The 22,978-nt window shown below is 44.2% G+C and overlaps 1 protein-coding gene and 1 long non-coding RNA gene across 4 annotated transcripts in view; one reads left to right on the top strand and one right to left on the bottom strand.

Annotated features, from left to right (window-relative positions):
- LOC141226756 (uncharacterized) lies at positions 1-21,352 on the top strand. 3 transcript variants are annotated; one of them, XR_012293890.1, is made up of 6 exons: positions 1-134; positions 5,643-5,830; positions 7,713-7,812; positions 9,533-9,841; positions 13,206-13,619; positions 15,306-21,352. It is a non-coding gene; the product is annotated as an uncharacterized lncRNA (long non-coding RNA). The 3 variants fall into 3 exon arrangements; XR_012293896.1 differs by lacking the exon at positions 15,306-21,352 and having other exon boundaries at positions 9,687-9,841; positions 13,206-15,296; XR_012293884.1 differs by lacking the exon at positions 15,306-21,352 and having other exon boundaries at positions 13,206-15,296.
- The window catches only part of PPM1J (protein phosphatase, Mg2+/Mn2+ dependent 1J), a 65,751-nt gene continuing 63,781 nt past the window's right edge, over positions 21,009-22,978 (bottom strand). The window contains exon 10 of the mRNA XM_073667179.1: positions 21,009-21,356. Within this exon, the coding sequence (XP_073523280.1) occupies positions 21,215-21,356 (142 nt within the window). The 3' untranslated portion in view covers positions 21,009-21,214. The remainder of the gene's footprint in view (positions 21,357-22,978) is intronic.

Below are 22,978 nucleotides of genomic sequence, written 5' to 3'. Positions count from 1 at the left end.
ATGGAGGAGGCGAGGGGGGAGCTGCCAGGAGTCAGTAAGTCGGTGGCTCGGTCCTCTCTATGGACGCGGCCAGGGAGGCTCCGGTATCACCGGGTAGGGCTGTGGCTGCACAGGACGCCGAGTCACGGGCAGCGGTAAGGAGGCAGCGGGGCTCGGTGCGGAGAGGTCACTGCAGCGGACGGGCCCATACTGTGTGTGCTCCCGGCAGCATCCATGGCTGCCCTGCCAGCACGTGCTCCCGGCAACATGGCTGAGCCACATGGGACTGGCACACTCTGCGGCTGCCACATTGTGCAGTGCCCACAGCTTATCTTGATACTGTACAGCTACCATATCACCTGGGTGCAGTGCCCACATTGGATTATTACACTGCAGTTTCCATGTGCCCCTGGGTGCTGTGACCGCATGATTTAGGTGTAGTGCCCACCCACTGCAGTGCCCACATCGGATTATAGCACTACATGGTATATCCCCCGTATGCTCTGGGTGCAGTGCCCGCATGGGATTATTGCACTGCAGGTTCCATGTGCCTTGAGTAATGTGCCCACATGGGTACATTGTGCATCGCCCATGTACCCATGCAAGCACTGCACCCAGGGCATATGGTGCATTGTCCATATGCCCTGGGAGCAGTGCCCACATGTGCATCCCCCATATGCCCTGGGTGCAGTTCCCTCATGGGTACGTGGTGCATCGCCCATATGCCCCGGGAACAGTGCCCACATGTGCATCCCCCATATGCCCTGGGTGCAGTTCCCTCATGGGTATGTGGTGCATTGCCCATATGCCCTGGGAGCAGTGCCCGCATGTGCATTGCCCATATGCCCTGGGAGCAGTGCCCGCATGTGCATTGCCCATATGCCCTGGGAGCAGTGCCCGCATGTGCATTGCCCATATGCCCTGGGAGCAGTGCCCGCATGTGCATTGCCCATATGCCCTGGGAGCAGTGCCCGCATGTGCATTGCCCATATGCCCTGGGAGCAGTGCCCGCATGTGCATTGCCCATATGCCCTGGGAGCAGTGCCCGCATGTGCATCGCCCATATGCCCTGGGAGCAGTGCCCGCATGTGCATCGCCCATATGCCCTGGGAGCAGTGCCTGCATGTGCAAGCCCCCCATATGCCCTGGGAGCAGTGCCTGCATGTGCAAGCCCCCCATATGCCCTGGGAGCAGTACCTGCATGTTCACCCCCCCCCCCCCCCCATATGCCCTGGGAGCAGTACCTGCATGTTCACCCCCCCCCCCATATGCCCTGGGAGCAGTACCTGCATGTTCACCCCCCCCCCCCCATATGCCCTGGGAGCAGTGCCTGCATGTTCACCTCCCCCCCCCCCATATGCCCTGGGAGCAGTGCCTGCATGTTCACCCCCCCCCCCCCATATGCCCTGGGAGCAGTGCCTGCATGTTCACCCCCCCCCGTATGCCCTGGGAGCAGTGCCTGCATGTTCACCCCCCCCCCCCCCCCGTATGCCCTGGGAGCAGTGCCTGCATGTTCACCCCCCCCCCCCCATATGCCCTGGGAGCAGTGCCTGCATGTTCACCCCCCACCATATGCCCTGGGAGCAGTGCCTGCATGTTCACCCCCCCCCCCCATATGCCCTGGGAGCAGTGCCTGCATGTTCACCCCCCCCCCCCCATATGCCCTGGGAGCAGTGCCTGCATGTTCACCCCCCACCATATGCCCTGGGTGCAGTGCCTGCATGTTCACCCCCCCCCCCCCATATGCCCTGGGAGCAGTGCCTGCATGTTCACCCCCCCCCCCCCCCATATGCCCTGGGTGCAGTGCCTGCATGTTCACCCAGAACCCCCCCCCCATATGCCCTGGGTGCAGTGCCTGCATGTTCATCCCCCCCCATATGCCCTGGGTGCAGTGCCTGAATGTTCATCCCCCCCCCATATACCCTGGGAGCAGTGCCTGCATGTTCATCCCCCCAATATGCCCTGGGTACATGGTGCATCCCCCCAATATGCCCTGGGAACAGTGCCTGCATGTTCATCCCCCCCCCCCATATGCCCTGGGAGCAGTGCCCGCATGTGCATCGCCCCCCCATATGCCCTGGGAGCAGTGCCCGCATTGGATTATTGCACTGCAGTGTCCATATGCCCTACAAAATGTACTCACGTGGGTACATGGTATATCCTCCACACGCACAACAGCTCCTATATGTCCTGCATGCAGTGCCCACTCTCTCAGCACTTAGACTAGGTGGTAGCAGTCATCCGTCATCTAGCTGCCATATTTGTATGGGTGACTATTTTGTGAACGTGCTGAGCTGCAGGAATCCTTTGGGATCATTAGCAGGAATCCCACCCACCATCATCCATATGTGCTGTATAATACTGGTGTCAGTGTCTGGGCTGGTGACATTTGGGCACTTGGCATGGTGGCTGTGGGGTTTTCCGCTCACTCATGCTTCCAGGAGTCCTGGGCACTTCCAGGCCTGGTCTGCAGCAGTGTCATCTGATGGGTGCATGCGTGGCAGAGCAAGAGACACCCTATCCTCACTGTAACCCGCCTCGACCCGTCTCATTGGCTAAGAGCAAGGCTATGGCCTCCCCTATTGGCTGGGCGGGCAGTCTGGTAGGGCAGCACCTTTCCACTCTGCAGTAAGGATGGCTGAGGCACAGCAGGCTGAGCTCTTAACCCCTTGCAGGTTGTGAAGAAATATTTGCCGCCTAAAGTTTAGCATAAAATGAGTTTCGTATAAAAAGCAGCAGCATTGAGGTTGTAATAGAGATTAGAAGCTGCTGGTGCTCTGGTGCCAGGCACCTGGGAAAAGAGTAAACTGGCAGATTCGCTGACACTTTCACTCTTGCATGGCACTGGTGTACCTGGCACCCATGTTTGTTATTGTCAGAGAGGCCTATCGTGTCTTTGCCAGGTATGCTAATGTAAATAAGGTGATCACTGGTGGTGGTGGGCAACCATATTCCCCGACTTGTCACCTGGACCATTAGAAGATGGGTCGTTTCTCTAGTGATTTACAAATGGACATTTTTTTGTTGCGTGTGTGTTTTTGGTGTCCACGGCTGTAGTCTACCGGTGATGGACTAGAAGAGCTGAACTATGGTGGTTATTGGGTTAATAATGGAACTTGCTATAAAATACCTAATTTGGTTAAGTGGAATAATAATGTGAGTAATTGGAGGCCAAAACATAGTTATAGGAAACCTGTTACCAGTTTTCTTTGCTTATGAACCCTGCCCATCACCTTTAAGATAATGTTAAGGTGGTTCCTGTATATCCTCAGATGTGCCGCTCCTACTAACTGCAGGTAATGCCTGACGTCCCTGCGTCGTCCGCTGCGCGCGGTGCCCGGAGTCCCGTGCCTGTGCAGTGGAATCACTGTCCGTTCAATAGGGCAGAGTGAGGCGCAGCTGTCAGATTCCACTGCGCAGGCAGGAGATTTCGGGCACTATGTGGATGACGTAGAGGCGGCGTTTGAAGGGACCGGGGTGGCGCTAATTGAAATTTGGAAGACTCAATTTACGCAACACAAGTGTAAAACACATTTTCGTAGGGGCAGGTCTGAGGATATCAAGGGGTTGCAGGAAACGCATTCATGTGATCATCCACCTTCATTTATTTTATCTTTATTCATTTATCTTGTCTGTTTTGTATATGGTTTTAGTTGGTCTTGTCCACTTCAATAAAGATTGCTTTAATATTTCATTATGTTTTGTGCTGGATCTGTGTAACGTTATAATCCTAAGGCCACGGCCCCACTATCAGTATTTGGTCAGTATTCGGTCAGTATTTTTTCTCAGGAGTGGGAGCTAAAACCAGGAGTGGGTAATAAATGCAGATTTGGTGACTTGTTTCTATTATACTTTTTCTCTGATTGTTCCTCACCTGGTTTTGGCTCCCACTCCCGAGAAAAAATACTGACCGAATACTGATAGTGGGGCCGTGGCCTAAAGGTGATGGGCATAGTTTGTAAGAAAAAAAAAAAAAATGGTGGCAGGTTAGGTTTAATGTATTCATTCTTTATTAACGCAGGTGCAAGTTGTATTTAGAATGGTCTTTTGCTGCTCCTCTGTAGTTCTGCCTGGAAATGAGTAATTTGACCACTAGAAGGTTTCCTCTTGGAGGGGTGATCTTACACAAACCGATCTATACTGCCAGTGCTAAACTGTAGAGACACAATTCCATTGACAAAATACATTTTAATGGATTTGTGCACTCCTTGGACAACTACTTAAGTATAAGGCTATGTGCCCACGATGCAGAAATGCTCCGGATTTTTCCTGAGCGTTTCTGCATCTCCCTGGCAGAAAAAAACGCATGCGGATTGTACATGTGGATTGTACATGTGGATTGTACATGCGTTTTCCTGCCAGGGACAAGCGGATGTGACGCGTTCTTCACTTGCATTTCCGCATGTGGGTTGACAAGCTCTTTCCAAGCGATTTTAGCATCACTTGGAAAGTGCTTGTCAACTTTGTCACACTATATAAATCCATGCGAACGGCATGGATTTATATAGTGTGACCGTAAAAAATAAAAAAATCTATACTTGCCTTCTGATGGGCCCCCGCAGTCTTGCTTCGCTCCGTCCTGGCTGCCGGCAGATCGCGGTACACTGAAGGACCTGCCGACGTCAGCATCGCGTGACCCGTCACATGACTATGACGTCAGCGCAGGTCCTCCAGTCCACCGCGATCTGCCGGCATGGGAGGACGAGCGCAGCGCGGGCCGTCAGAAGGTAAAATATAACATTTATTTTTTATTTATTTATATTTTTTTTTTCACAGGTTCTATGGTACCCGGGTCCGGAGGAGAGTCTCCTGTCCTCCACACCCGGGTACCATCCGCACATTGAAACGCATGGAATGCAAAACTACATATACAGTGATGCGGAATCCATGCGTTCCAATGCAAGTCAATGGCGGCGAAAACACAGCACTTCCGCAAAATAATTGGTAGTGCTGCGTTTTTTTCCGCAATGGAAATTTCCACAGCATGTGCACAGCACATGCGGATTATCATTGGGGAACATGGCAGACCTTCTACCAAGCGTTTTTTAAGTGTTTTTGCCACTGCAGAAACGCTTAAAAAACGCATTGTGGGCACACAGCCTAAAAAATAATCTATAGTAACCTCCCGCACAGGTAGCTTTTCAGTAATGGTGCAGTTCTCACACTTCCCTCTGATGTCGGAGTTTTGAGTGTGAGTGAGCACTCCGTTACAATTGCTGACTGGTTGTACATCTCACCTGACATGCTGGGAGACTTGCACAGTTGTATGAAGCCCTAATATTTGCCGCTTCATACAAGTGTATGGGCCACTAGTCTACGCCCATATGCTTCTGGGTTGTACAGGTCCTGATGTGCCACCATCCATGATCTATGCAAGGCCAAGGAATCATGTATCCATGTAGAGGTTCCGGTAATGACCTTTCTGGAAGCACTGACTTTGAGATAATGGGCATGGAACCACTGGTGGGCGTTGAGGCTTTGCTCTGCTGGTACATGGGTTTATTTCTGACTCATCGTAAATGTTCTCCCTCCGGTGGGAGACTTTATAACTTGATGTATATCAATAAGGGGCCTTGTTTTTTCTTTAATGTTAGGTTTTACGTTTCATTATATGGTGATTTTATATCAAAATGGATCTAATACATTTTTTTTTTCTTACACAGAAATGAAATGTAAATGAAAGGTGACCTCAAAATGACTTGTGATGCCCATGTCTGACTGAGGTAGTAGTTTGTGTAGTTAGGGGGCAGTGGTGTTTGCCCATGGAGATAACTAAACAAACTACTGCCTTGCCAGATGTGGGCAGATTCTTCAGGATGCCTTCCACAGCTGACAGTCCTTGAAGACCTAGGTAAATTGCAGCTGAACCATCAGGGTTTCATTAAAATGATAGTAAAATAGTATTTTTTTTTCCTACCAGGTTACATGGGTTGAAAAAAGACCTAGGTCCATCAAGTCCAACCTTTCTCCACCAATTATACATTTTGTCACTAATTTAACTGTAACCCACAATGTTATATGTACTGAGGAAATCATCCAGCCCTTTTTTAAAAGCTGTTCTAGTGTCTGCCATTACTACCTCTTTCGGTAGGGCACTCCACAGTCAGACTGTAAAGAACCCTTTCCTATTAAGCTGCTGGAATCGCCTTTCTTCCACCTGTAATGACTGCTCCCTGCTCCTTAGTATGGTCTTTGTAGTCAATACAAAGGACTGGAACATGACTTATTCCTTACTCATATTTTTATAGATATAAAAGAGATCTCCTCTGAGGCGTCTTTTTTCTGAGCTAAACAAGCCCAAATTTTCAACCTCTCATCATATGAGAGGCCTTCCATCCCTTGTAATAATCTAGTTGCCGCCTTTGATCTGACTCTAACTTCTGAATATCCTTTTTAAAATGTGGAGCCCAAAACTGGATCCCATATTCTAGATGTGGCCTCACCAGGGATTTATAAAGGGGTAACAATACGTTGGTATCAAGGGATTTTCTCTTTTTATACACACTAAAATCTTGTTTGCTGCTTGACATTGAGTACTGCTGCTCAGCTTACTCGTAACCAGAATACCCAAGTCCTTCTCCTGTTCTATAGTCCCGAGTATACTCCCAATTAATGTATATGTAGGATTACTCAGTCCTAGGTGCATTACTCTGCATTTATCTACATTAAATTTCCATTTGCCAAGTGTTTGCCCATTCAGTCATCTTCTCCAGATCATTCTGCAATATTTTCATGTTGGGGTCCGATTTTAGTATCCTACTTACTTTGGTGTCTTCAGCAGAGACTGACATTTTACTCTAAATCCCATCCACTAGGTCATTAATAAAGAGGTTAAAAAGAATCCATCCAGTTCCTTACCCCATCTGCATAAAGTTTCTCCAAGTCTATATGCTTCTGTAGCTTCAGTATAAGGCTATGTGGTACAGTATGCCTTTGCAAAGTTCAAATAAATCTCATCAGCCGCGTCCAGATTTACACAGAAACCCAACCTGTTGGTTACACACAACTAATCTTTCATGAATCCGTGCTGGTTATTATATTCTCTGCAATATAACTGCAGGTCATCTCTTATGATGCCCTCAATAACTTTGCACACTACTGATATCAGACTTGCAAGATGGTAATTGCCTGGATCCACCTTATCTTTTTTAAATATCGATACCACATCAGCCATCCTCCAATCCTGTGGCACTACCCCTGTTACAAGAGAGTCTAAGAATATAAGATACTGCGGTCTGTCAATTACTGAGCTCAGCTCCCTCAGTATCCGTGGATGAATGCCATCTGGGCCGGGGGATTTGACAATGCTTAATTTGCTCAGACGCTGGCGATTTGTTGCTCTGTAGATAACTTTGCTAGCTTGATTTCTTTTTTACATTTCTTATTTAGGTCTTTATACTCCTGAAATGCTATTTCTGTATTCTCGGCCTTCAAGATTTTGAATGCCCTTTGTTTTTGTCTTATTAAACTTTGTGCTGTCTTATTTATTAATAATGATTTATTTTTATTCCTGGACATTTTATTACCAGAGGGTTTAAGTATTCTACAGGATTCTAGTAGTATTTCCTTAAACATGCCCCATTTATGTTCAGTGTCCCCAGTTACCATGACATGGTCCCAGTCTACACAATTAAGCTCTTCCCCTAAAGTTCCAGGTTTTTGCGTTTCACCTTTTGAGTGTTTTATTGAATATTACATTGAAACTTACCTTATTATGGTCGCTGTTTCCCAAGTGCTCCCGGACCTGTAGATCTGAAATTGTATCTGACTATTTGACAGCACCAGATCCAGCAGATTACCTCCCCTGGTTGGATCATCTACCAGCTGAGAGAGGTAATTGTCCTGAACTGTGGATAAGAACTTGCAGCTTTTAGCACAACCAGAACATTCTATTTTAAGCATCTTTTGTGATTCCCTTTGCCTCGTTTGTTTGATTAATGCATATATGTGGCCATTTAGTTCTTTTAAGTTTACAGTCCAATTTTTAACTCTGGGAGAATGGGGTTTTCCACCTTCAAGAAAGTGGTTCCTAAATTATTATTATTTTTTTTTTTTTTTTTGTAAGAAGGAGCCAAAGAAAGGCAGATTGCACTCGACCTGCCCAAATCCAGTGCCAATTCCCTGCTGCTCTGGTCAGTTTTGACCTTAGTGGTGACAGCACACATCACTGCTGCAACCAATCACTCAGGTTGGCGGCTTGTGCCTTTTATATTATCAGAGCCGCTGAACTCCCTGATTGGATGCAAAGGTGATATGCACTGTGATCGGAGAGACCGTAGTTGGATAGAGCGAGTATGGGCTGCCTCTTAACCCCTTAACAGCCTTAATGCATTTTCAGTGTGGCAGTTAAGGGTACTTAAGCCTCAGCAACTCTATCACGTTGCTGAGGAATAAGGCTGTAGCGTGCCCCCCTCACCACCGGTTTTCCGGTCCCAGATCACGCGATCACAGCTAACTATTTTGTGAAATATCTCTCTGATTTAAGGACATAAAAATTTTGCCAAATTTCCGTTTTTCACAAATAAACGCAAATCATATTGAAGAAATGTTACCATTATCACAAAGTACAGTATGTCATGAAAAAAAAACAGTCTCAGAATCAGGGGGATCCGATGAAGCGTTCCAGAGTAATTACCTCATAATGTGACTGGTCAGAATTGTAAAATGTGGCTTGGTCATCAAGGACATAATTAGCTCTGTCTCTAAGGGGTTAAAGTCTTTAAAAAAAAAAAAAGAAAAAAGTTTGGGACAATCTTCTTGAAGATGTAGGTGGGAGAACCCCTTTGACCACCATGAAATGATGTGGCTAATGCAGCAAATTCATCTGTTAATATGACCACAGTGTAATTCTTGCTATTTCTTCTGTTAATATTGTGCTCTTTAAAATATTACTTGGTGTCTGGTACCAATTGCCAAAACACGATGAGTTGTGATATATGGACTGACCCGAACTGGACACCCCTATAGGCATATATGTGGCTGTCGGTGGACGCGGGACCAGTCCGTGCATAGTAGGCCATATTTGGGCTGTTTGCGACTCAAACCAGATTTGTGTGAATTTTACCAGATATTGTTATTCTATTAATGTAACAAAGTGGAGGCTATATTTTTATCCTATGCACTTTATTGTACTAATGCATTTTTATTTGTATATACATTAACTTTAGAGTTTGTAGATGTCTGTAATGTATGTTCCTGGCAATAAAGTTTTTTTTTTTTACATGAAAAAGACTTTTAAAAATGTAGTTTACTAATGTTTGTTATCCTGATAAATCATGGAACATCTATCTGCACAGTTCTACCATAAATACTGCTACGTGTACCTCCCAGCTGTCGTGTATGCAGAGCTGTGGAGTCAGTAAGCCAAACCTCCGACTCCTCAATTTCCCTGACTCCACAGCCCTGCCTCACTGCTGAGCGTGTACATAAAGTGCCGCAGAGATCCTTGGATCAGGAATAGAACAGACATTTCAGAACTTTCCCAAATTCTTGTGAAAACATTACCAGCACATCCTGCATTGTACTCCTGTACCCAATTTATTATATATTTTAGGAGTCGGTCCATTTTATACCGAAACCAGCACCACTCGGACTCCACAGCCCTGCGTGTATCACTTGCTTCCTTGGAACATCACTTACCCCAACAGATTATATAGCAAGAGTTACAAAAGAACATTATTAATTTTAAAGTCTGTCTTGTGTCTAAGGGCTCATTCAGACGGACATATAAAACGGAGAGATGCTGTCCTGTTACATATCACCCAGCACACTGACCATAGGGCTGTTCAGATGACTGTTGCTTCACACGGACCTAGTATCCGAATGGGGAAAGACTGCAGCATGCTTTATTCTCTTATCTCAGGTGAGAATCATACGAATCATCTGTGTAATATTCAGTTTTTGCGGATACATTACAGTTAACAAACTATTTTATCACATTTTAAAATCTATAGACATTAATGTCAAATACGAGGGTCAGTCAATAAGTAATGCCTCCTATTTTTTTTCTCCTTAACCCCTTAAGAACATTTGACGTACTAATACGCGTCTGTGCCCTGGGACTTAAGAGCCAGACCCGTATTAGTACGTCATGGCGATCGCGCGCGCACACAGGCTGTGCGGGCGCGATCGCCGCCGGGTGTCAGCTGATTGTCACAGCTGACACCCGGTACTATGTGCAGGGAGCGGTCCTGCACCGCTCCCAGCACATTAACCCCCGCTATGCTGCGATCGAAGATTGCTTGGACATGCGCAGTGCATCTCCAAGCAATCTTAACACTGTGCACTTCTGACAGCCTGCATGGCATAGGGATGGTGCTCCATTCCTGTGCCATGCAGGCGATCAGAAAAAAAAAAGTGAAAGTCCCAGAGTGGGACAAAGTAATAAGGTGTACAAACTGTCTGAAAGTGGAAAAAAAAAAAAAAAAAAAATGTGCAAAAATATTATAAAAAAAATAATACACCAAAAATAAAAATATAATGTACCCATCAATAAATATTATTATAAAAAAAATAAAAAAAAAACAATAAAAGTACACATATTTGGTATCGCCGCGTCCGGAACAGCCTGACCTATAAAACTGTCCCACTAGTTAACCCCTTCAGTGAACACAGTAAAAAAAAAAAAAAAAAAAACGCAGCAAAAAACAATGCTTTATCACCATACCGCCAAACAAAAAGTGGAATAACACGCGATCAAAAAGACGCATATAAATAAAAATGATACCGCTGAAAACGTCATCTCGTCCCACAAAAAACAAGCCGCCATACAGCTCCATCAGCCGAAAAATAAAAAAGTTTCAGCTCTCAGAATAAAGCGATGCTAAAAAATATTTTTTTCTATAAAATAGCTTTTATTGTGTATAAGCGCCAAAACATAGAAAAATTATACAAATGTGGTACCGCTGTAAACATACTGACCCGAAGAATAAAGCTACCTCATCAATTTTACCACACGCGGAACAGAATTAAAAAAAAAATAAAAAAAACAATTCCTGAATTGTTGGTTTTTGTTTATTCTGCCTCCCAAAAATCTGAATAGAAAGCGATCAAAAAATGTCACGTGCCTGAAAATGGCACCAATAACAACGTCAAGTCATCCCGCAAAAAACGAGCCGTCACATGACTGTCTGCCAAAATCTGGAAAAATTATAGCTCTCAAAATATGGCGATGCAAAAACTAGATTTTACAAAAAATGCGTCTTTTAGTGTGTGACAGCTGTCAGTCATAAAAACCCCATATGATTCTGGCATTGCTGTAATCACACTGACCCGAAGAATAAAGTCGTCTAATCACTTATACCGCACAAGGAACGGCGTCAAAAAGAAACTCTTGGGTTAGGATTGGGCTAGGGTTAGGGCTGGGTTTGGGGCTAGGGTTGTGCTGGGGCTAGGGTTGTGCTAGGGCTGGGGTTGGGATTTTTTTCAAAAGTAAGAAAAAAAGATGACGATATGGTGACTAGTGTTGAGCCCAAGTGCTCGCTACTTGAGTTTGCATCGGGTGCTCTGGTATGCATTGAGTATCGTGGGTATTTGAGTGACATGCTCGAGTCTCTGCCCCATATGCTTCGCGGCCAAAAAACTTTACGGGAATTGCCTGCCATGCACGAGCGATCCCCGCATGTTTTTTTTTGGGTGCCTAATAACCGTGAAACATGCGGAGCAGGGACTCGAGCATGTCACTCAAGCACACGCTGTACATGGTGCGTACCTGAGTACCCGATGCAAACTCAAGTAGCGAGCACTTGCGCTCAAGAATAATGACAACTTATTCAATATGATGACCTAATGTAAACAAATTCTGTGCCGTACCTCTTGGTTCAAAATGTTCACTATACACCTTAATAAAATCCTTGAGGGGTATAGTTTCCAAAATGGGGACACTTGTGGGGGAGCTCCACTGTTTAGGCACATCACGGGCTCTCCAAACACGACATGGTGTCCGCTAACAAATTGAATGGAAAATCGGCTCAAATTGTTAGCGGACGCCATGTTGCATTTGGAGAGCCCCTGTGTGCCCAAACATTGGAGCTCCCCCACAAGTGACCCCATTTTGGAAACTAGACCCCCCAAGGCACCTATCTAGATGCATAGTGAGCACTTGGAACCCCTAGGTGCTTCACAAATTGATTCGTAAAAATGAAAAAGTGTTTTTTTTTTCACTTTTTTTCATTTTTACGAATCAATTTGTTGAAGCACCTGGGGGTTCCAAGTGCTCACTATGCATCTAGAAAGGTGCCTTGGGGGGTCTAGTCTCCAAAATGGGGTCACTTGTGGGGGAGCTCCAAAGTTTGGGCACACAGGGGCTCTCCAAACAGAACATGGTGTCCGCTAATTATTCAAGCAAATTTTACAATCAAAAAGTCAAATGGCGCTCCTTCCCTTCCGAGCCCTGCCGTGCGCCCAAACAGTGTTTCTTCCCTAAATATTGGGTATCTGCGTGCCCAGGGGAAATTGCACAACAAATTTTGGGGTCCATTTTTTCTTGTTACCCCTGTGAAAATAAAAAAAATTGGGTCTAAAGTAACATTTTTGTGAAAAAAGTTAAATGTTCATTTTTTTCTTCCACATTCAAAAAATTCCTATGAAGCACCTGAAGGGTTAATAAAGTTCTTGAATGTGGTTTTGAGCACCTTGAGGGGTGCAGTTTTTAGAATGGTGTGACTTTTGGGTATTTTCTGTCATAAAGACCTCTCAAAGTGACTTCAAATGTGATGTGGTCCCTAAAAAAATGGTTTTATAAATTTTGTTGGAAAAATGAGAAATCGCTGGTCAACTTTTAACCCTTATAGCTCCCTAACAAAAAAAAATTTTGGTTCCAAAATTGTGCTGATGTAAAGTAGACATGTGGGAAATGTTATTTATTAACTCTTTTGTGTGACATATCGCTCTGATTTCAGGGCTTAAAAATTCAAATTTTGAAAATCGCAAAATTTTCAAAATTTTCGCCAAATTTCCGTTTTTTTCACAAATAAACGCAAGTGATATCGAAGAAATTTTTCCACAATCATGAAGTACAATATGTCCCGAAAAAACAATCTCAGAATCAGGGGGATCCGTTGAAGCGTTCCAGAGTAATTACCTCATAAAGTGACAGTGGTCAGAATTGTAAAAATTGGCCCGGTCATTAACGTGCAAACCACCTGCGGGGCTTAAGGGGTTAAATAAGGTAGTTATGTTAAATATTTGAATTTGGCACAATTCCTCAAACCTTCTCCAATCCACAGCAATTGCAACTTCCTGCACCAACAGGTGGCAGGACTGTATCCGTTTGCAGAATGGCTGACATCGATGTTCTATTAGACAACGTTCTGTGATTGAATTCTTGCAGAAGGTGAAACACCCATTCGAATTCATGAGAGACTGAAAAATGTGTCCGGTGATGCAACAGTGGATGTCAGTACTGTTAGACGATGGGTTCATCGCTGTAACTCAGCTGAAGGGCCATCACCGTTGGCTGACAAAATGCGGAGTGGCAGGCCAGTAACCGCAGTGACTCCAAGCAACATTCAGCAAGTCGATGACATCATTCCTGGTGACCGCCGGGTGACTGCAGATGAATTGTGGGGCATTATCTGCCTCAGTAAAGGCAGTGTGATGAAAATTATTGGACAACTGGGATACAGAAAAGTTTGTGCACGGTGGGTCCCAAGAATGCTTTTTACCATGCTGGAATACATGCCCTTGTTAAACGGTGGAAATGAATGGAGATTATATTGAAAAGTGACAAATTAATGTTGTGGTTTTCAACCTATGTAATTGCATTTGAATTTCTTGCCAATTGAAAGGAGAAAAAAAATAGGAGGCATTGCTTATTGACTGACCCTCGTAGATGGCAATGTGGATTAAAATGGGACTTGGAACTCCCACCCTTCCCCATTCTAGTGATTGGTGTGTTTTTCCCTGTGATCATACAATGATTGATTATTATACGATGGAATTGATTAACTGTTTTTGCTATGTAACTTGAGAGCAGCATGATGTGAGGGCCGTGCGCCTGATTCCAGTTTTGTCAGTTGCTGGGCTGCTTGCTATTGTTTTGATACAATGGCTGTTTTCTGTACTGCTGTTCTAGTAGTGTTCAGAATATTGACCCCTCGCCCCCAACACTGGCAGCTTTCTATGTGCCCTGTACATTGGCAGAAAGCTGCCAGTCTGTGTTGGGGGCAGGGCTACATACAGCCGGACTATATGGTACAAAACCACTAGTCCTGTAGTGACAATCTCCTGCTGCTAAAACAGTTGATATTATTGAAACTGCAACAGACTGCCTAGAAGTGACACATCACTGGACCCAGGCTTTCAACCCTTACATCGTGTTGCTCTGACTAGGTCTCAAACTGCAGATTGATTTCTCTTAAGCAGTGAATGTAATAAAGGAGTTATAATCACCATAAAATGAAACTTCTGAGACCCCCCCCCAAATTGTACCAAAAAGATCTTATATTGAGGTGGAGTATACATAATGCTGATTAATGTTTTTAATACAGTCTGTGAATATGTATAGTCACATTGATCGAAACTTCCCAAACTCGTGTAATTAATGACAATATTGCATATAGCAGACATCTGCAGTATGGATTTGTCTAACGCCTTTGCCCTATCTGGTACCTATCCTTCGTATTCTGCAGTCCTCTACTACCTGTCAATGACTTGTAGCACATGATAGAAGTATTTTCATTGGTGAGCCACTGCCTGCTAAACACCGCAGAAGAGAACTGTACGGTTTCATTCTAGCACTCTTATCTAGTGAAGTTGTCCCTTAGATTACTCCCAACGATGCCCCCTTCCATGACAGCCAGTCGTTCTGTACTGCAGCTTATGGCGTTAGCAGATGTCTGGTCACTTGCAGCGTGACGACAGTCTGCCACTGCCCCAGGCTCCCTTCTGTCCTTTAGTTAGTGGTGCCATGCTCCTTTCCTGCGCTGGATTTAATTAGGGTCACATCAGCGCTGGGTAGGAGGCTTCTGCTTTCTAGAGGACAGGGAGAACTGGAACCGTCAAGAAAAACAGAACAGGCCACTACTATGAAAAAACAATTTACCATGTGCCAGAAGAAAATGTAACTGTGAGAGGGAGAAACAAATGATTACATTTGTCTTCATGTTACCAGTCTAGCAATGTGCTGACAGATGTCCATGTAACATGTAATCCCACTGCAGAAAGTGCCTGAGGATTGTTGGTGCTTAATCACCTGATCTGAAGTGCAAGGCAGGCACCATTATAAATGCAAATTAATAACATGAGTTAGGACTGTGTTCTACATCGTTACCTAGAAATGTGCCCCTTTAAGTAACACCGTGCTCTCCTGTTTATTGCCTCCGCAGCTTTCCACACTGCATTTCATGACAAACTGTCATAACCATGATCTGGACGTGGGGGGATGTAGGGTGACGTCTGGCTGTATATTGTCATGGGTATATCCTTTGAATTAGATCTTCCTTTCTCTAGAAGAAAATAAGCCTCGGGTTTGTCAGTGTGAGAATATAGGCTCGTGACATCAGATGTAAAGGTCATTCGTCAGCATGTACTGGAAATCATGCCTGGCCACCATACGGACAGTGCGGCCACCTGGAGAAAATTAAAGGGGTTGTCCGCCTTGTAAAATAATTACAGCTATCCTCTGGTGAGGGCGCCATTCCTGCGACGTCGGCATCAGGTCTGCCGGAGTGCACGTGACACTTATGTCAAAGCTCAGAAACTATTCAGCAACTGCTTCCCTCTCGCCTCCTTCAGATGTTAACTGAAAACCGATTGAAGCCAGAGAGCAGCAGCTCTCACTTTTTTCACATGTCAGTCCCAAAGAAGTGAAAGTGAAGCAGCCGCTAATGTCATGCGCGCCTTGCAGCCAATGTCATGCTCTTCCCAGCAGACCAGGCGCGACGTAGCTGAAACGCCTATATTTCCCCCATGTTACTTTATTTAGAATTTATTCCTTCTGGGAGTTGCTGGCATTCACTAATAAAGGTATACCCCAAGCAGCTACCTTCATCAGTCCTACAGTGGCATCATTCCAGCAATGTTGGCACTGCTGTTCCTGTTGGTGACATTGATGTGGCTTTTCGGCTGTAAACAATGAGCGTCCGCTTGTCGACAGCAGCCTTTTGATCAACCATTCCATCAGAAGGGACCTGACGGAATATTGATGAGCTGCACATATTGTGCGGCTGCTCATTGGCTGCAGCCAGCATGTCCCGCAACAATGTTACGTCACTAAGGCCACGGCCCCACTATCAGTATTTGGTCAGTATTTTTTCTCGGGCATGGGAAACAAAGCCAGGAGTGGGTGATAAATTCGGAATTGGTGCGCTAACCTTTTCTCTGATTGTTCCTAAACTGGTTTTGGCTCCCACTCCTGAGAAAAAATACCGACCAAATACTGATAGTGGGGCTGTGGCGTGATGGGAACAATGGTGCCGCTGCAAGTAAGTGTACAGTTTTTATTTTAATTTGTGTGCCGAGTTAAATGCGTTGTCGGGTAGTGGTCCCTTAAGCCCGATTCCCCCAAAGGTATGAAATCAAACCTCTAGCAGTACCGTCTGCCTTTATAGACCTTAAAAACGTACTTTTAATAGCCACAGCGAACCAACCTGCGTAGGTGACTAGGCTTTTCCCACCCACTGGCTGACAAGTATCTGCCTATATGCGCATGTGTCTGGGTCAGCATCCACTGAGCCGGGGTGTAATGGCGGCCAACAGTCACTGAAGACTTGCTGGCAGGCTGTCCTGGGCAGTATAAAATGGGGAAAGTTGTGGAAAGGATGCAGGATTAGCCCGTATAGAGACATCCCACCTCTGATCCCTAACTGAATTGAACCACAAAGGCACTGGTTGGTCTCCTTGCGTCTCCTGGGCTCGATAGTTCTCCTGCGGGGGGATGCTACCCACCAGACTTCACAGTAGCCCTTACACTAATTACATCTGTATGTGTAAAAATGGTGAAGAGCTGGCTTCTCACACCATCAGAGTTCATAGACATTTGTGATGCCTGACTTTGCAGGGCACCACTCATGGGCAGAAGATTACCAGTCACTGTCAGCGGGTTGGGTGGAGCCGCTGGGCACCCGCCTGTACGGCTAGTCACCTGCACAGCTTGGTCTTCGAAACCCCAGTGTTTCAGAGACAAACATACAGGTGCTTCTCACTAAATTAGAATATCATCAAACAGTGAATTTATTTCAGTTCTTCAATACAAAAAGTGAAACTCCTATATAATAGAGTCATTATAAACAGAGTGATCTATCTCAAGTGTTTATTTCTGTTAATATTGATTGATTTATGGCTTACAGCCACTGAAAACACAAGTCATTGTCTCAGTAAATTAGAATAATTAACAAAAAACACCTGCAAAGGCTTCCTAAGCGTTTAAAAAGGTCCCTTAGTCTGTCTGAGTAGGCTCCACAATCATAGGGAAGACTGCTGACTTGACAGTTGTGCAGAAGGCAGTCATTGACACACTCCACAAGGAGGGTAAGCCCAAAAGGTCATTGCTAATGCAGCTGGCTGTTCAGAGTGCTGTATCCAAGCATATTAATGGAAAGTTGAGTGGAAGAAAAAAGTGTGGTAGGAAAAGGTGCACAAGCAACCGGGATAACCGCAGACTTGAAAGGATTGTTAAGAAAAGGCCATTCAAAAAATTTGGGGGAGATTCACAAGGCGTGGACTGCTGCTGGAGTCATTGCTTCAAGATCCACCACACACAGACGTATCCAGGACATGGGCTACAAGTGTCACATTCCTTGTGTCAAGCCACTCATGACCAATAGACAACGCCAGAAGCGTCTTACATGGACCAAGGAGAAAAAGACTTGGACTGATGCTCAGTGGTCCAAGGTGTTGTTTTCAGATGAAAGTAAATTTTGCATTTCATTTGGAAATCAAGGTCCCAGAGTCTGGAGGAAGAGTGGTGAGGCACACAATCCAAGCTGCTTGAGGTCTAGTGTGAAGTTTCCACAATCAGTGATGGTTTGGGGGGGCCATGTCATCTGCTGGTGTAGGTCCACTGTGTTTTATCAAGACCAAAGTCAGTGTAGCCGTCTACCAGGAAATTTTAGAGCACTTCATGCTTCCCTCTGCCGACAAGCTTTTAGGAGATTAAATTTCATTCTCCAGCAGGACTTGGCACCTGTCCACACTGTCAAAAGTACCAATACCTGGTTTACACACAACAGTATCACTGTGCTTGATTGGCCAGCAAACTCGCCTGACCTTAACCCCATAGAGAATCTATAGGGTATTGTGAAGAGGAAGATGAGAGACACCAGACCCAACAATGCAGACGAGCTGAAGGCTGCTATCAAAGCAACCTGGGCTTCCATAACACCTCAGCAGTGCCACAGGCTGATCGCCTCCATGCCACGCCGCATTGATGCAGTATTTTGCATAAACCTCATTAATCCACTGATTTCTCCACAATTCTGGCTAATAGTATTTGCAATGACTTCACATTAGGTTCAATTATGTTAATTAGATCTGAACCAAAGCATGATTGGGATGGGAGGAAATGTTTGTAATAAAGACAAGTAATGTTTGACTCCTCAATAGCAGGGTGGTCATTGAAACTTGCATTTCCACCGATATTTGACTGGCTGAGTGAACGGATTGTTAATTTTTTATTTTGCTACATGTACAATAAAAGGAGTTTGCCTCTTTGGTTACAAAGAAAATCTTTATCTTAAAACAAATCTAGATTGTCCACTCCCTGAGGCCTACACATCCGTATAAAACATGATATCAGTGTCTCAGGTTTTACCACCAGTGTTTTTCAGATATGGGTTAAGAAAGAAAGGAATTACAAAGCTTCTCCTTTACTTTGCAATGTTAAACACGTACAGCACACGGATGCCATCAGTGTGTTTTACACGGACCCATAGACCTGTATTGGCCCTTGTCATCCGTGTTGCCAGAAAAAAAATGGACATGTCTCCATGTGTTTTGCACAGACGTGCATAGCAGCATAGGTTAAAATAGGTACATGTGATATCCATGAAAAAAAAAAAGTATACAACATGTACTGGAAACATGTGAAGGAGGCCTTAGAGATGATGATTCTGAACAGAGAACCACTTTTTTTTTTTAACAAGATTCGTACATTTGTTTTCCAAACCTTACTACCCCTTTGGCCTCTTACTTCATCATTTTTACCATACTCGTGGTATCTTGGTTAGTTGTAGCCCGTAGCTATCGCTCTGCAACAACCTTATAATGACTGTTTCTGCGGGGTCCAGATGTCCACCATTGGCAAAGCCATCCAATAACTTCTACTACTCCCACTGCACTTAACCTCACTACTAACACTTGCATTTCTGCCTCTCGACTCAAATTTCAAGCCTAAGGGACTGTGTACCATTTTTGATGAATGTCTTGTTTGTGGATTTATGAACAAGTGATTAAATGCATTCTTCCATATATTGACATCATTTTTTTCCATCGGCAATCCCGGTGAATCAGATATAGAACCTATCTAGTTTGAAACTGGGCTAATAATTTATCTTTTTATTCATAGGGCATACCATTAGTTCAAAACAATTCCTACATGTTGTAGCATGCCTGTGTCATATACAATTCCCAGAGAAACCATAATGCTATAGGATTCAAGAGAAAAAACCCACTGTATAAGATGGGAGGCATGTGGCAGTACAGTAGAGGGTTCATGTGCCACCATGCTCTATAGAAAACAGCTGTAATTTGGCAGTGTGGATGAGCACCGGAAGGCTGTTTTCAAACAAATAACAGAATTATCTATATTTGAGCTTTTATTATAACATCTGTGAATCATCAATATAGAGGAATGAAGCTCCAGTGCCCATAAACAAATGGGTGATAGCATGGGCATAACTAAAACGGGTGCAGGAGTTGCAGTTGCACCTGTGCAGTTGAGTGGTGTAGGTTGGCCCATACAAGAAAACCAATAGTAATAAAGACCTATGGGGCTCAGACTAAGGACGGCACTGGTCAGAAACGCGTTGGCTGGATAGGTTTGCGTTCATTTTTTTGCCATCATGTGTAATTTCTAATTCTAGTGGTATTCTCAGCCACTCATGTTTTTATGTGAACAAATGAAAGCATTTTTCTTTTTATGGAAGACTGAGTGCTGGCTCCCACATGGATCTTTTCATGCTGTTCTAGCGTGCCTTTGCCATGCATCGGACAGGTGAGCGGATTTGTATCTTTGCTGACTTCTCCATGTTACTTGGGGGCCCTGTAGCAGATTTTGCATGAGCTTTAAGTTACACCATTGGGTACTAGCTACTGATGTTCAAGACCTAATATTTTGCCAGGATCTTACATCTCACAATGTCTTCAAATGGAACAAATAAGCTGATGTCACCAAGGCCTAGGCTAGGACCACTTCAACCTGGCTCTGACTACTGACTACCAGTAAGAGAGTAACCATCACTTTGCAAGCAGACCCGACCCATCATCTGATCATCTCCATGGCATAATGCAAACTGTTAGGCTACGTTCACATGTTGTGTTTTTTTGCAGCGTTTTTTTTATGCAAATTTTCTGAGATTTCAGAAATCTCATGCACACCTTGTTTTTTTTTTACCTGTTTTGTCAAAGGGCTGCGTTTTTGCAAAATGCAGCATGTCACTTTTTGCATCAAAAAAATGCAGGTATCCGGTTTTGCTGTGTTTTTAGTGCCAAAACCTGATAATTTTTAGTGCATAAAAAGTAACCTAATTCAACTATCAGCAAGCACAAGAGGCAAAAGGTACATTGATAAAAACGCGGCAAAACCTGCTTTTTTTGACATTGCTTCATTACTGCCAAGAGAGCAGGTTTTGCCTGTGCTGAAAAACGCACCAAAAAAGCAACGTGTGAATATAGCTTTAGTTCACCACTTTGTCCAGGGAAACTGGCTCTAGAAGTTGTGCAATCTGGAGGACATGTTGGAAAGCTTCCCGCTGTACAGACATTGTGCTAGTGACACGCTAGAAGCTGCACGTGTGACGGCGCGATACATGGGGTTCTGAGAGGCATCGCTGCTGCTTATTCCAATCTGGAATCATTAGAAACGCTGCTCATTTATGATCTAATCTATATACTTTATTTAAAGATGGGCTTTAAGCTTGTTCATACCTGTAACATAAATGTAAATAAAAAATATGCTTCAAAACAGTCTTTGAGGAACGTGTTTCAAGATAAAGTGCATAGCGCCTGTTGTGCCTCTTTGTTTTATTGAGGTATTATGCAAAGTTTGTGCTATTAAGCAATATCCACCACGTCGTCTTCACCTATCATGTCCAGCCAGTGGAATGACAAACACAGATATATCATCTAGAGAGGCGAGCTTTCCATTTGGTAGCCTCCAGCTATTTTCCTTTCGAACCCCTCTTGTACGAAGAACAAGCTCTTGAGCTGCAAGATTATATCTGCAAAACAATATTGATGTAATTATAGCCTTTTTATTAGTGGCTGTGCTGCACCAAAATATACCATATATGTGTAATATATATAATAATATATATATATATATATATATATATATATATATATATATATATATATATACACACACATTAGGACACCAACCACTAGGTGGCAGCGTGCTGCAGGTTTAAAAGGAAAGCTGTATTACAAGGCCTAGCATATTTCTGGATTTCTCTTTTATGTACACACGTACATTAATGTAAGCATAAATCATTCATGATGGATGACCTTTTATTACAAACATGTAATGCTCAAATGAGCTAAATGGAACTTCCTTAACGATCGAAAAGAATAGCTCTGGAAAAAACCTGACCATAGAGTCACTGTTCTAACTTTTATTGGGTCATGGGCACTGAAAATGGATATGCACTCATTGTATAATTTATTGTTCAAGTTAACATTCTGAGGAAGGTGTGTAATTTGATATGATTCAGTGATCATTTAAGGCACGCATACACATTTGACTAATATCGGCCGATATCGACAGGTTCAGACAACAGTCTAATGTGTGTGGGCAACTGATCGTCAAGGAAGATGTTGATCAGTCATATTAGATGAAAGACTGCCAATCGCTTTGTTCTCCTGGAGATGAGTCGGCAGCTTTCTCATAGAGAGCACAGGAGAGCTCAACCGAACAGAGCGCTCCCGTGTATGAGAAAGATGGCATGGCTGTAGGCCAAACGATCCTCTGACACTGCGTCTGGCCAATAGCCATCAAATGTGTTAAAGGGAACCTGTTATGTCAAATACGCTATTAACCTTAATAGCGTTCTAAAGTCATGCGGCCGCCGCACTAATAGCCCCACTGCCAGAAGGAAATGGACTTTATTCTTCCCGATAATTGCACCTTGTGTGGACTTGTCATTATTAAGGGATAGATTTATACTGCTTCTACTGCCCATCTGCTCTATACTACTATTTCTATGGGCAGGAGTATTTGTGAGCCTGGATATGAAGCAATGTGGTTTATGGATCTCATTATTAAACGGCCTTATCATGGAAATGTGGATCACTTTGAAATGAAGAAAAAAGTGAATTAACCCCCAGAGCACAGCTGACTATTTTAGTGTATCACTAGAGGACAAAGAGTAGATCTCTGAGCACAAACTAGTTATCAATGGAATAGAAAAGCGATCTCCTTGCAGATTATTTATGACACTTGTATCTTCAATACATTAGTTATTCATAATTTTAGTCTGGTTTGGTTCTCAAGTTTCAATAAAGCCATTCTCATTTGTGGGTTAATTCTGTAGGACTGCAGCGCCCATGGTACGAGTGATGCTATTTCAGGTAGGAACGGCTGTTTACTTAAAAAACAAAATGACGACCTGTCCCTTCTCCTGAGATACGATTCACCGCACACTCTTAATAATTTGCAGACAGTTTATTTCACAAGTAGTGATTGAGACATTAAACAATGACTTTGAAAGGTGCATGGAATTGCGACTTAGAAAAATAAAGTCGCTGGGTTAGCGTTGTGGACGTGCGCTTCTGTGCTTTGATGAAGGCGCGGGAGCGCACGTCCACAACGCCACCCCAGCAACTTAATAAATAAGACACGAGC

Source organism: Phyllobates terribilis, unplaced genomic scaffold (assembly GCF_046119375.1).
Source record: "Phyllobates terribilis strain yellow unplaced genomic scaffold, ASM4611937v1 Scaffold_2__4_contigs__length_985480577, whole genome shotgun sequence".
Classification (NCBI taxonomy): Eukaryota; Metazoa; Chordata; class Amphibia; order Anura; family Dendrobatidae; genus Phyllobates; species Phyllobates terribilis.
The sequence above is the reverse complement of the archived record's forward strand: the minus strand, read 5'-3'. Positions and strand labels throughout refer to the sequence as shown.